Source organism: Sprattus sprattus (genome assembly GCF_963457725.1).
Source record: "Sprattus sprattus genome assembly, chromosome: 16".
Lineage (NCBI taxonomy): Eukaryota > Metazoa > Chordata > Actinopteri > Clupeiformes > Clupeidae > Sprattus > Sprattus sprattus.
The window spans coordinates 28509163-28523777 of NC_137914.1; the positions used below are offsets into that span (position 1 = coordinate 28509163).

At 41.7% G+C, this 14615-nt stretch overlaps 1 protein-coding gene across 1 annotated transcript; it reads left to right on the forward strand.

The window, feature by feature from the left end:
* Positions 1-220: 220 nt before the first annotated feature.
* On the forward strand, positions 221-9449 carry plekha2 (pleckstrin homology domain containing A2). Its single transcript, XM_080853471.1, has 12 exons — positions 221-465; positions 1087-1236; positions 1509-1565; positions 1651-1699; positions 1794-1891; positions 2880-3011; positions 3420-3548; positions 3693-3761; positions 3892-3962; positions 4223-4286; positions 7808-7885; positions 8231-9449. The coding sequence occupies exons 2-12, from the start codon at positions 1096-1098 to the stop codon at positions 8579-8581; spliced, it is 1239 nt and encodes a 412-aa protein (XP_080709597.1). The 5' UTR covers positions 221-465; positions 1087-1095; the 3' UTR covers positions 8582-9449.
* The last annotated feature ends 5166 nt before the right edge of the window (positions 9450-14615 follow it).

Here is a 14615-nt window from a genome sequence, read left to right on the forward strand (position 1 = left end):
TAAATCTGGGGTGCTGCTAGGTGTTTTGAGAACGCGCTCAGTGAGACCAGTTGTGTGCGTAGCTGTCTTCTTTTTTTCGGGTGTGTCGAAGGTCACAGGATGACTTAATTAAAAGGCCATTGCAGTCATAAACTCCGTGTTTTACTGAAGTTACATATCGTCCCGTGGCATGCCCCCTTCACACTCTCCGCCCCAATATGTGTTTTTTTTTTTTAAGTTAGCGCTTCATTTACACACCCTTTTTGAGGAAAAAATAGGCTGTCGTTCATATCCGGCTCTGCGATTCGCTTTAAGTACACAACAAACCCGGAAAAGGCAGTAGGTCTGCTGGCTACACTACTATAGCTTAAAAGCTTCATTCGTACATAGTGATACAGCACATACGGTGCAGATCCCAACATGTAAAACCACTTTGGAAGATATGGGGTCGAACGTGTGAATCTGAACAGATCTAGATATTAACCGGTAAGTAATCTTTGCTTTTGAAGGCTGCTAGGTTAGTCTGCCCCCGACATTTATGGTTTGCGAGGTGTGGCAGATTGAGTGGTCTGTGCTCCACGAAGTAGTGTAAACTTTTCAACGCTACACAGCATTGCATGTTTTTAATGGTTGGACATTATTAGTACGAAATTGGGTAGGGAAGGGCAGTTTGTTTGTCAGGAGTTAGAGGTACCCTATATCGTGGTCACCGATTTAACAATATGTCGTCACATCACAGCTTAAAATAACATCCATTTTTCTCTCTCTCAATAGATGAGCAATTTTTTCTTTCAGTTTTTGCTTTGAGTAGAGGCCATATGAAAGGAATGGTTGATGCCTGAAAAGCCGATATAGTTTTCATCACTACAGCGTTAAATAGAATACTAATGAGCCTGGTTAATGACACCAAAGTGGGTTACCTGTGGTTCTTTTTTAAAGCTCGCGCCTTTAGTATGAAGAACAACTAGGCCTACTCCAAGTTTTGTAGGAACTTCGTTAGACAGAAGCTCTGTCTCACCGAACAAGCCAGATACTGAATGTTTACGTGCTTCAACTGTGACATTGGACAACTTTAAATTCAAAAGGTAATGGACCTTTTTTTGGCAGCTCTAGGAGATGCCGTATTTGGACAGACAGGATCGGATCTGTGGTTTTCTAGACATAGAAGAGAATGAAAACAGTGACAAATTCTACCGCCGATACTTGATCTTGGATACAAGCAGCAACTTCCTCTACTGGTATATGGACAATCCGCAGGTAATCAAACACTTACATCTTCCAAAGCTTATTTACCTGACAAGGTGAACATAAGCTTGACGCCCCATCTGTCATTAAAAGCACGGCGGGTACAGACCCATATTTATGCCATGTTGCCTGTCATGCCTGTGTCACCTCTCTACGAAGCCTAGTACCTGGTGGAACTTTGAGGTGCAGCACGCCTTCCACAGGTTATTTGGTGGAAATAAATCTCCATATTGCTGAATAGTCAGTAAACGTATCTGCTAATGCTTTGGACTTGCTGATTACAGAACTTACCCAAGGGAGCAGAATGTGTGGGGAGTGTAAGACTGACCTATATCTCCAAGGTAATCATTCTTTCTTGGCGATTGACAGATGTTTCTATACACTCTGCAATCTGTGTGACTGTATATCTTATCTTCCTGGTTTTAGGTCAGTGAAGCAGCAACCAAACAGAAACCTAAAGCTGAGTTCTGCTTTGGTGAGCACTTCACATATGTATCTCTAAACTTCTTATATCACACAAGTTTATTCTTCTGTCATTTTCAAAATTATACACCCTGTATTTTTTGTAGTTATCAACGCACTGTCCAGACGTTACTTTTTACAAGCAAATGACGCAGTCGATCTGAAGGAATGGGTTATTGCTCTAAATAGGGCCACCAAGATCACGGTGAGTAAGAAAGTTACACAGACAAACACTGCATACTGCCTTCTGCATCTCACTTCCTCCCTTTCTTCACCTAGGGAATTGATCCAACGGACTTCTTGTTTTTAACAACATATGGTGTGGATATATGACTCTTTCTGTTTTTATTTAAATTCATGTGTAGGGGAGTGTAACTCTGATGCAGTGGAGTCCAGCCCTTTTAGAGATGCACCTTCCTGACAGCATTTCTTTGAAACCTACACCAGTACAACTATATGTGTACCTTCCCACCGTACACGATTTACATTAGATTCATTAATGAGGTATTCTTAATGAAAAAGTGTCTCAGTGTTACAGCTGGATGCAGTATGAATCCTTTGACGTCATTAATGGACCTATTGTCATTACAGTAGACATGTTGTTGAATAATGTCAATACTGCAGTTCTTCCAGAGGTTTTACTATCTAGGTGCCAGTGCAAACCTGGCCATCCATCCATCCATCTTTCTCCAGAGCAAGATGCTGTTACAGCCTGTCCACTTCCTCCCCTGACATCTGCCTGCTGTTGCCCAGTCCTGCATTAATACTTATATTCTACTAAACATTGAACACACTAATACACACTCTACACTAATGAGTGCCCAAATTTAACTTGGTTATAACCTTATCAGAACAGGAAGGCCCCTATATTTTCAATACTGGCTACTGTCCTCCATATATGTCATCGAGCAATGATGTATTTATGCATGGGTGTGTTCTAATATCTTCGCCTGATGTATGTATGAATGATGGGCTAATGCTGTGATTCTCTATGAGTCTCTTCCCTTCATACCTGTCATCCTGTTCTATGTGTTCCCCCCTCTGAGCTGGGTTCTGCTCAAGGTTCCCTCCTCCATCGTCACCTGTGCGCCTGCTTGTGGGGGTTCAGGCCTTGGGCTCTAGAAAAGGCCTTGATTGAATATAAAATGTTAATGGCACTATATAAATCCAATTGAACTGATTTTTCTTCTCAGGTTCCCAAGGTAATCAGAGAATCCCAGAGTCCCGATGTCACCACAGTAGCAGGCAAGGGCCAGTGCGCAGCCCCACAGGCCTACAAGGCTGAGATTGTTGGAGGGGTGGTGGTGCACACTGCCATCACACAGGTGTGAAATATCTGGGGGTTTAGGGAGGGGGGAGGAAAGTGTTGTGTATGTGTCAGTGCGGCATGAATTTGAATGTCTCCCTATGCACATAACTGGGGGTATTTGATGTGTTTAGTGTGTGAAAGGTTTCTCAACATGCGTCTACTCCATACTCCACAGATGTGGGAGAGTCAGACTTGAGAAAGTATTGTGGTGGCAATAATCTGATGAACTAAAGATAGAATTATGCAGTGACAGAATGAAACTGTTAAACATGTACATTGATTTTCCGTATTCCAGTGCATATTTTGCTTCAGTTAGTATTTGTATTAAAAATGGTGGTTGTGCTTCTATGCTTTTCAAGTGTAAATGTTTTGTGTGGATGTGCCTGTGTATGCATGCCTGTGTGGATATGTGCGTCTGCTGTAGAATGAGAGTGATGGTGGGAGCAGTGATCGCTTGGGGGGTGAAGGTGCTTCGTCTCTGCGTCTGAGGAGGCTGCAGATTTCCCGGCCCAACATTGTGAGATGTGGCTACTGCGTTAAACAAGGGAATGTGGTATGTACATGTATGGTGGAGTATGCGCTGACCTCACACGCCCTCACATAATCTACACTTGGGAGTATCAGCTGTGAGTGACTCGTATCAGCAGTGTGGATATACGTGTCCACTAAAGCGGACATTCTTCACTGTTCTTCACAGAGGAAGAGCTGGAAGAGAAGATTCTTCATCCTTGATGATCAGGCGGTGAGCTACTTTAAACACGATACGGTGAGGTTCTAATGGGACACATATGGATCCATTTAACATTAGCACCATATTTTAATATAAACAGGAATAAAACAAAATAAAAAAATTGCTCTCTTTGTCTGTCTGGCACATTTTTGATATTTTTTCAAAGGATAAAGAGCCCCTACGAAGCATCCGCTTGCTGGATATCACCAAGGTTCATGAATGTCTGGTCAAATCTGGGTGAAGAAAATGCTAAATCTGTAGCTTTGACTACTCTGACCATATACATTTTATATATATGAATATTGGCGACTTCGGTAACTAGTCACAAACTTCTTGCATAGACAGACATGTATGCATAGATGTTTTAACATACACAAATACAACCATGACTACAGCTACAGTCATAAACAGACATTCACTCACTCAATCACTAACCCAGTAAAATGCTACCAACTGATCTGAACACCTGCTCTTTTTTTGTTGTTGTGCAACGGCAGGGAGCTTCTGATGCGTGACAACCTCTTTGAGATCATCACCACAGCCAGGACCTTCTACATCCAGGTCTGTTGGCTGCCCAGCCCATTGTCTGACTAACTAACTACATCATAGACTGTAACCAGATGTGAGTCAAGGAGATGCACATTTCTGTTGCATGGAGCCATTTAGCGAGCTAAGGTCCGGGACACGATCTGGCACTCCGCCAGTGGGCGAGACTCGCCACTTTGTGAATTAAGCGCGCCTCACCCAGGACGTGATCTGGCACTCCGCGCCGCATTGCATAGAGACGGGCGCACATGAGACTCTTATTAAAGATCTTAGCCTACTATATACGTTGTTGAGACTCTTATTATGACCGCCGCGCGCCGTGGAGGACCACGTTTTTTGTGTGTGTTGGTCTTAAGAGGCCACGTCAACCATTCCACTACCACTTATTTCATGTATAGCGCCACCTAGTTACAAATGAAAAGGCAAAAATGGAGTGTTGTTAAAAAATGTTAATTGTAAGTTGACAAGGTCAGAACTGCACGAAATAGGAAGTGTGGGATCATTGACACCTTCTGACTGCACGTTAAGTTTTGTGGAATTCTGTTCACGGAGGGGGCATGCAATAAATTGATTTATATGATTATACACCAACTGGCCTATAGGTGGCGCGACACAGTTTTCTTCGAATATCCGAGAACCGTAGGGCCTTGGAGGGCCAAATTGTTGTTGTATGTTTGTGTCAAGGGGCCATGTCAACCCATACCATAACCAGTCATTACATGTATAGCGCCACCTAGTTAAAAATTAAAAAGCAAAAATTAGGTGTTTTAATCGAATATCAAATGTCAAAGTGCTTGAAAAATTACCAAATTTGCCAAGGACATCAAGCCTGTAACCGTCCATCTTCGGTAGAGTTTTTGTCCATGGATGGAGCAGAACATTGCAAAAAACCCTGCGTATTGGGGTTATTTTGGCGTAGCTTGACGGAATTCGGTACACGTCATCATGCTTGGACGCACTAAAAAGTCTCTTGACGCCATGGTGGCAGGTCCACAGGAAGTCAGCCATTTTGAGAGGAAGATGCGTTTTGACGGCGTTGCACACCTCGTATCTGATCGAACTCCTCCGACAAATTTAATGGTAACGCCTTGAAATGTGGTCAGGTTACTCTTCAGCCATGGGCGACTAAAAGTTATATAAGATTTTCTCATTAGTCGGCAGGGTGTGGGCGTGGCAGACCCTCAAACTTTACCAACTTGCCAGTGCTTGCCACAAAACACAAAGTCTCTTATAACTCTTGCGTACATTGTTTGATCCAGAGAAAATGTCTTAGGGTGGACGCTAGATCCAGCCCGAACGCGTACATATGCTCACTGATATAACATATAGCGCCACCTGTTGGTGGTTGGAAACTTCACTTTGTTTCCACACCTCTTTATTTGACCTGTTTTAACAAACTACATTGCAAAAGAAAAATATACCAAAACAATCCACAAAAAAGTAGTACACAAAACATTACATAACCAAATCATCAAAATCTATCACAAATAATTCCTTTAATACATAAAAATGAAACACAAACCAATATACACACATAAAACACATAAAAACACACAAACACACTGACAACCATGACTCATTCCGTGCCAAAACCTACTGAACAGTTCGGCGGCCATATTTTGTAATGCTTTGCGTTACGTCTAGTTAAAGATCTTACTCATTTTCACAAAGACAAAACAAATATCTACACCGTACACGTAGCCTATAAACGTTGTTGAGACTCTGAGTAAGATCTTTAATAATTCTCGTAGTTGAAAGTCGGTAACAAAATAGAGAAATTTGCTACACAGTCAAGCAATGTCATTTATTACGTTTTACAAATCCAACTTACATTACCACTGCACACTCACAACCTTACAGATAATATATAGAAGTTGTTCTAGCATTTGTATTCAGTTTACACTTTAATCTACCAAAGTACCCACCGTTTAACAACACAACAATCCACAAGTTAAAGCCGGCGCTTGCTTCTGCAACGGTGTCACATTGTTGTGTAAATATACTCATAGCAATTCATGGCCGGTGCTTGCTTCTGCAACGGTGTCACATTGTTGTGTAAATGTACTCATAGCAATTCATGCTCAATAAAAGGTTGCCCGTGTTGCAAAGCAATTCACGTCCAGAACCATAGGTGGAGTAAAGTTTAATTAACGTAATATTTTTGTTTATGAGCCTGTCATTTGCTCGGCAGATAGAAAACTGTTTCCCTCGGCAGATAGAAAACTGTTTCCCTAACAGAAAGTCTGAAGCTTGAAGTTATTTTCAAACCTTTACTTGGGTAGCACTGTAAAACTGAGCAGACATGCAGAATACATTTCAGTAATCTCATCTCTCAAAAGCAGTACTAATGCGACGCAACGTTCTACACCGGTAAATTAAAGGGGCGCACCCAATCACTGTTGTTTGCCATGTGTAGTGCTTGATGGAGAGAGGAGCTACAATTGGAATGTTTGGCTCGCTCTCTTTCATTAATGGATCTAATCTCATCTCTCTCTATTTGTTTTGTCTTTGTGAGAATGAGTAAGATCTTTAATAAGAGTCTCAACAACGTATAAGTGGCGAGTCTCGCCCACTCGCGGAGGGCCAGATCGCGTGAAGCGCGCCTCATTCACAAAGTGGCGAGTCTCGCCCACTCGGGGAGTGCCAGATTGCGTCCTAGGCCTTACCTGATTTAGTGTGTATGTGCTCCAGTGCAGAAAAGGCGTGCGTGGTGTAGTCAATCATGGTACCGCCATGTTACAGGGTTCTTGTGCAGGTTAGGAGAAACTGGAAAAGAATGGAATTGGAAAACCCCTTATGTCAAGACCTTGAAATGTTTTTGGAAAATACACATAATGCTGTCAAAGCAGCAGACACATTTTAAAACAAGACTTAATATAAGGTATAATCATATAATTATATATATTATATACAATTAAACCAAGACGTAATTCCAACACAGATTTGTGTGCCAGAAATGATCTACAAACGACTTAGCATCTACAGTAATTCATGAAACCTTTGGCTCAAAATAAGAAGTGTGCAGAATTGATGAATTTGTTTCCATTGTGAGTGAATATACATGACCTTATCATTGTCTTTCTTAAATATATGCAACAATTGTCCCTCATACACGTCACCAAATAATAAAAACACACCAGTGTGGTATTACCACTAGGCAGAGTCAAGAGGAAAGTGATCCAGATGTTAGTGTGAAAAAAACATGGGTGTGTGAGATAAGTACAAAAGATAATACATGTGCTCTGTAGTATCAAGTCATTTCTCAAGAGATTTAGGCCCTACCTAAAATAGTGTGCATGCTTAAATGCTCTTCTAGTCACGCATGCTGCCAGTAAGAACTTTTTATAGATCAACGGACTCTGAAACCCAAATGAACATCCTCCCACCCCCACCACAGTCAAGAACACAAACATGCCATGAAGATGTTTTAGCACCAAAAGCCACAGTTAACACCACTCTCTCTCTCTCTCACACACTCTCACTGTCTCTCTCTCACACACTATCTCTCTCTCTCTCTCTCTGTCTTATATCTACAGACAGACACTCCTGAAGATATGCACGGATGGATCAAAGATATTGGAGTGAAAATTCAAGACTTTAGAGGTCCATCGAAGGTAGGAAAGCCCTTCTGACTGTTGTTTCACCAAACACCATTCCTTCCTCAGTACTGCTCCAGCTCTAAGCACAAAAGATTCCCCAAGAAAAACATTTTGTATTCACTGCCGTTGATGTACTTGCTCTTGAGACCTTCAATGGTGCTATGCATGAATACAACTAAAAATGTACCATTCCTAACTGTAGGGTGTACTAAAGAGGACCACCCACCCCCCCCACCCCACCGGTTATGCCCCGCTATCTGTGAAATGTATAAAGATAAACATAATTGTTAATTGAGGTGCAAATAGTCAAACAGCACATAGTCAAATGAGTCTCTTCTCCCTTTCTGTTCTTACCCTCAGGAATCCCTTTTTACACGCTCGACCTCCCAATACCGTCACAGCACGCGCTCTAGCCAGGCTCCTCCAGTTGTGGCACGAAGCAAACCATCCCTGGTCAAGACCTGTTCAGTCACATCGTCTTGGCAACCCTGGACGCCTGTGCCTGCATGTCAGGAGCTGAGCAAGGGAAAGGAGGAGTCAGGAAAAGACGGAGAAAAAGAAAAAGACAGCCCGTTCGTCTCTTTGCCCTCTCTCCTCACCCAGCCCTCGGATGCCAAGCCCCGGCAGCGGCACTGCTCCCAGCCCCAGCCGGCGTCCAGCAGGGACTGTCCTCTCCACATGGACACCGGTGCACGTAGCACCGACGTCTAGCTCTTCCCCCTTACGCTTTGTCTTTCTCCCATTCAGCAGATTTTAAGTATGAACTCATCACACATACACCCTACACATTTAGCGCTTGCTAATGTCCATAGGAATGAGTCTCCGTATTGGCTCCGTACTGGCGTAGTTTGTTCTCTCCTCAAAATGAACAAGGAGAGTGTCTGTCCAGTTAGGGCATCTCATCAGATGGCACAGTGGCCTCGGTGGGCATAGCGCCTGCATACCCACTCAGCTGTATTCGCACATATATACTAACACATACGTATTTGTAGGCACTACTGTAACACATCATGTATGCTTAAGTTAGAGGAGTGCTTTAAGTAATCCGGACTTTCTATGACAAACCAACTGACTGAGGAGAAAGACATCAGAGCATATGAAAGGTATTATGAAGGTACAAGTGAGCACTCTCCTCAATAATGTGACTAAGTCATTCTAGACGGTTGAATAATATTTAATTAATAATATGTTGTTTCAAAGGTCAGGTACGTGGATAAGAGAATGTGAAGGAGCTTGCATTGACAATCCTAATGAACCCAAAAATGTGTGTCTGTCTGAAATGTGTGTTAGGCTTTGTGTTATAGAGTATTCTTTTATTTGTTTAGGTTTTTTGTTACAGTTGCTTACTGTTGTTACAGTCTTTTGGATTGTTGATAAAATTGTCATTCCATAACTCATATTTTAAAATGAATTCTATTCAGTTTAACCTCAATAATTGTCAGTATGTGTTATTTTTCTATTGCTGATACATAATACATTGAGAACAGAGATTGAATGATTTAAGAAATCATTTTATTTGCCAGCAAATATTTGCCTTTGAAAAGCTTTTAATGACCAAAAGAATTGTTCGCACATGAAATACTGCTTAAATTGTACCAAAGTACGTGAATTGTAGCTCAAACTGTTTGTGGTACAATTGAAAAAAATAACATTTCAATTAAATAAATGGCCATTTGCCCTCATTTTGGTTTTCAGTGAATACACAACAGCGCTTTCTCATGGAGGAACCTTGAATTCCCAACGTGGCGTAAAACTCCAGGCTTGCAGATGACAGTCTTGGGCAGTGAAAAATTCTAGATTCATTGAGAATGTATTGTCCTTTTATACAGACAAGGTGTGTTTTCATTAGGAACACAGTAATAATAAAAAATGTATGGCAATAATAATAATTACCTTGAACAACCTTTAATGTGTTGCCAATATACAGTGCCCTCCACAATTATTGGCACCCTTAGTGAATGTGACCAAAACAGGCTATGTAAAAATATGTCTTTGCTGTTTATCCTTTTGGTCTTTCACTCAAAATATTTGCAAAAATCTTACCTTTTCATTGAAGTAAAATTACCATAACAGGTATGCCACAATTATTCGCACCCCTTAATTTAATGTTTTGAGCACAGACCAGCGACCCCCTCCAGTAACAATAAAAGTACATTACTGAGCAGTATTTTGTCCATGTCATGGGTGAATGTATTATATATGCCATAGTCATATAATTGGATGCATTCATTGGGAAAAATGGTTTTCTTGAACATTGTAGTCAACCTTATGCATTTAAATGTACCTTGACCTCTTGTACACTCATGTCTGCAGTCAATGGCAAGTAAAAGTTTTTGACTGCTGGTTGACTTCAGTGCCTGCTGTTTGGCCTGATGCCCCTTACTGCCTATGTGCCTTGTCACATCCCGCACACCTTGATGGGCACAGGTGTTCTCTTGGCTGCAGATAGAGCACTAGTATACCAATTTGTTTTTTACCTGACATCATTGAAAGACAGATGCAATGATTAATGCATCCATGGCCAGGATATTTATAACAAGCAAACACATTTACAAAAAATAATGCCCATCATTGAATATTAAGGTCTGCCTAATATTCGTTCGAATTATAGGCTATATATTTTTTTAATAGGCCTAATCGAATTTATTATAGCCTATTAACGAAGTTCGGAGTCAAAGCTAGTGAAAAGGCAGGCTGTAGCCTAAAACTCTGTTGGCTACAAACACTCATTAAAAACTTATGCTAATTATCTGGGGAAAATTCTCTAACTGCAGTCTAGTTGTCATTGCTTGTATCAAACCATTGTGAATTTGTCGTCACATTAAAACAGGAGACGACTTACTCCTTGTAGAAGACTGATGCTCAAGGGCCGTATTCACAAAGCTTTTTATCTTACCACTAAGACTGCTCCTAACTCGCGCTAAAACATTTTACGTAGGAGTAATTTCTTAAAAGTGATTCACAACGCCTATGAGACCTACTCATACTAAGGATAATACAAACTCATAATACAAGCTTAAGATAAAAGCACCGTTGCTATGGATGACGTCGATTCTCATGCACGAGTTTAGAAGGGGTGAGGACGGTGATTGGTTGTTAACAGGCTCTCTCATTAAAAACTCATTCGTGACGTCCCTCTAACAATCCCACTATATCAATCGAAAATAAGAGAATAACCTAGGCTTCAAATTAAGTCATATTAAATAGTTATGGACAGTGCAGTTAGCAGAATGCACACGCATGATGACAAGTTTGTGCATCCAACGGGAATGACACTTTGCACGTTAAGAGAAATAGAAAGCGAGCAATATAAAATATGGCAATTGCATGTAATCAAGGCAGTAATAATTAAAGCACCCAGCAAACTGTTAGGCTATTATATTTCCAGCCCTTGACCACTTCAAATATCAGCACATACGGCCCTTCAAGCCCTCCAATCTTAATTGATCAAAGCGAAACGAACGTGAAACGTAGCCTAAGCGAAAGCCTACTGGTCCCAGGTCACCCCAGCGGCATCCAGCTGGTAAGTTCTCAAAAACCTGCTGCAGACCGCTCTCCGTTGAAATGCACGAGTCATCGGTACATCCAGGCCACGGTGGACGAAAACGTCCTCATCTTTTGATGGGCAATTATTGTAATGTGTGTCCCGTCACTGGACATTCCTGCAATCGCCATGGAATTTACTTTGATCTTGTGTAATAGGCGATTGTCCAAAGGCAACTGGATAAACTGTTGGATGATGTGGGGTCTACAGTGCGTTGATAGTTTGATGAATTAAACGGCTGACTGATGATTCCCAGTGTCGTCATTTGCGTTTTCCGCGAAGCCAAATAGGCTATCTTTATGTTTCCAAACATTTCACTTCGGGACACATCGTTGTTTAAAGGCGTCATTGCATCCCGCGCTAATTCTACGACAATATTAATACCTTCACGGTTTAAGCAATGTCTTTTATCAATTCCAAGTCGGCTGCAGCCATCTTACGATTTTTTGTGAATAAGTCTTAGTGACTTAGGAGTCCTCATGAGGAGTTTTAAGCTGTCTTAGACTTAGGTGCTACTTTTAGGGATAAAATACTTTGTGAATTGCTCTTAGTAAAAAAAAATACGAGTCCTAAATTTAAGACTGACACGCCCATTATTTTTAAGAGTTTCTCCTAAATTCGCCACTTATGAGCTACTTTTAGCCCTAAGATTCTTTGTGAATACGGCCAAAGAGCTTCAGTGGTCTCCTCAGTTGAACGAAACTTTCAGAAGTTCAGTCGCGCGCAATGCCAGGATGCTTTTCATTTGTTGCTGGATTAAGTCTTACCCAGATACAACAGATACAAAAGATACTTTTTTTCTGATTGGCTATTGAGTAGCCCATTCATTTTTTGGATTGGCTGATAAGTGGCACCTCACGTCAGAACTCCAGGGGATTCGGGGAGACGTGCTTTATGATTCCTCCCTGGTGAGGGCAGCGCGGCCAGGTCATGTTTGCGCGCTCCGGCACATTAAATAGCCTAGAGGTTTTTTTCAGCGTGAGAAATACGATGTGTGGCGGGAGTGCGTGATTAAAGACCGAAATGAGTGACTGTCACGCTCAATGCGTGACACTTGAGAGCCCTGTCCGTGTGTGAGTGCGTGCGTGATTGTATGCAAGTGCAATGTGTGTGTGTGTTAGCAGTCCTGGAAACTGGGAGAAAAAGTTGTGTATGTACTAGAGATGCGCGGTTGGCGGTTGCACCCGCGGACTCCGCGGTTAAACCGCGGATCGGGCGGGTGACGTGACCAAAAATTATATTTTAATTAAATTCGGGCGGGTGGCGGCTTACCCAACGAAATTCAAAATATCTACACATTGTTAAATGTCGTTACCTACATCCAAGCACATTTTCAAATAATCAAATTTTCATCAGGCAGTACATTGGCCTTGTTCCGTGTATGCATACAAAGCAAACAAAGGAAGCAAAAAAGTTTAAATTAAGTGACGATCCCTATCATGTATCATCTTTGCAACGCCGCAAACCTGCAAGCTATGAGTCAGCTGTCAGTATTGGAAGAAGCCTTAACGTGTCGTAGATGAAACTGCCTGGGTTATTTTGTTTCGTTAGGCTATTAGTTATATTTTAAAACAGCCAGTCATTGTAGCCTACCACTCGTGGAATAAGGAATTTCAAAGAGATGATGGAGTGATTTGACTCAGAAGTGACATTGGGCATTGGCAGCGCGAGATGAACAAGTTAAACTTCTAGCTCAGTAACATCACCAGCTAAGAAAGAAGGTAAGAAAAATAGTCGGAAAACTTAGATTTGCAAGGCAAGCAGGCAAGTGTTGGGGTTGTTACAGTATAAAGCCTACAATGCGGTGAAATTTCGGAATTAATAGACTCTGCGTTTCCTTCTAAACTAAAAACAGTAGGCTATATTACCATATTAAAATGGTGTACCAAATTGCGTTTTATTACAATGATAAAAAAAGTGTAGGCCTACTAGCCTATGGTAAGGTCAGGTTTGCCGATGTGCTTGGTATTTTAAAGTTTCTCCCTGTGCATCGATCGGAGACAGACGTCACTTCACTGATAATATTCTGGGGATAGGCTACAACATAGCCAATAGGCTTTCATACTAGGGGATTTATCCTTTAAATATCTTTGCGGCATTGGATCAGTCTCCTTTCAAGAACAGGCAAGAACTTTCTAGCCTCGCGTCACAGCGCCTATACCTAAAAACAACAGGCGGATGGCGGGCGGGTGCGGTTTTGAAAATTGGTCAAAAAAATTGGTGCGGATGGATAGCGGACGGATCATGCGTTTTGTGATGCGGTTGCGGATGAAATAATAGCCCATCCGCGCATCTCTAGTATGTACAGCCTTGTGCGTGTCTTTGTGTGTGTGTGCGTGCGTGATTGTATGCAGGTGCAATGTGTGTGTGTTTGTGTGTGTAAGCGGTCGGGATCTGGGTAGCAGAGTGTCTTTCATGTGCGGTCGCATTGGTCCTGCGACGTCAGATCAGAAGAAGCTAAAGTAGGTCTATCTTGTCTTCTTGTCTGCAAGTGTTAATTTTCCACAAAAGATAGGAACGCGGGTAATGAATTTAGATTTCAGTAACTGTAACTGTGTTACTCGATTTAAACAAATACTTAGTTACATGCTCGTTACTATCTAAAAGTAGTGGAATTACAGTAACGCGTTACTCCCAACACTGATAACTGCCCCAGAGAAGGCCATAACTATATGCCATGAAACACCCACAGTTCACTGTGTACTCTCACATCAATGAATCAATGTATGGAAGAGTACCTGCATCACCATGTTAGGGTTCTCAACAATGGGGGCATCTCCAAATATACGTCAACATGAACACAGGTAGGATGCGGTTGCACTCCACTCTGGACCAAAACGCACATAAAAATATGAATGGACTTGAATAGAAGCATTACGACTGTGGGATCGGGGAAACATCTGCTGTGATGCCTACAACAAGAGAAATACCTTCCTCACGTTAAAGCATAGAGGGCTTTTATCCAGGGAATGGGAATGTTGTACGGCTGTGGGAACCAGCAGTCATTATTCCAGGCCAATTTTTGAGCAGATTAAAATGCTGAGAACCATGGAATTTAGTGATCAATGGAGTTTCCAGCAAGACTTTTCTTAAAACTTTCTTACAGTTTATGTTCATAACTGATATTCCTTCATTAACTGGCACCCACGACACCGGAATGTCTAAAAAGTCAACTTGGATTTCAACGGATTTGTGATGTTT

Bases quoted from the DNA above. Each gene is read 5' to 3' on its own strand.
- plekha2 (XM_080853471.1), top strand. From the start codon at position 1,096: ATGCCGTATTTGGACAGACAGGATCGGATCTGTGGTTTTCTAGACATA. The intron at 1,237-1,508 runs GTAATCAAACAC...TGCTGATTACAG, and splicing joins GGTATATGGACAATCCGCAG to AACTTACCCAAGGGAGCAGA. The intron at 1,892-2,879 runs GTGAGTAAGAAA...TTTTCTTCTCAG, and splicing joins ATAGGGCCACCAAGATCACG to GTTCCCAAGGTAATCAGAGA.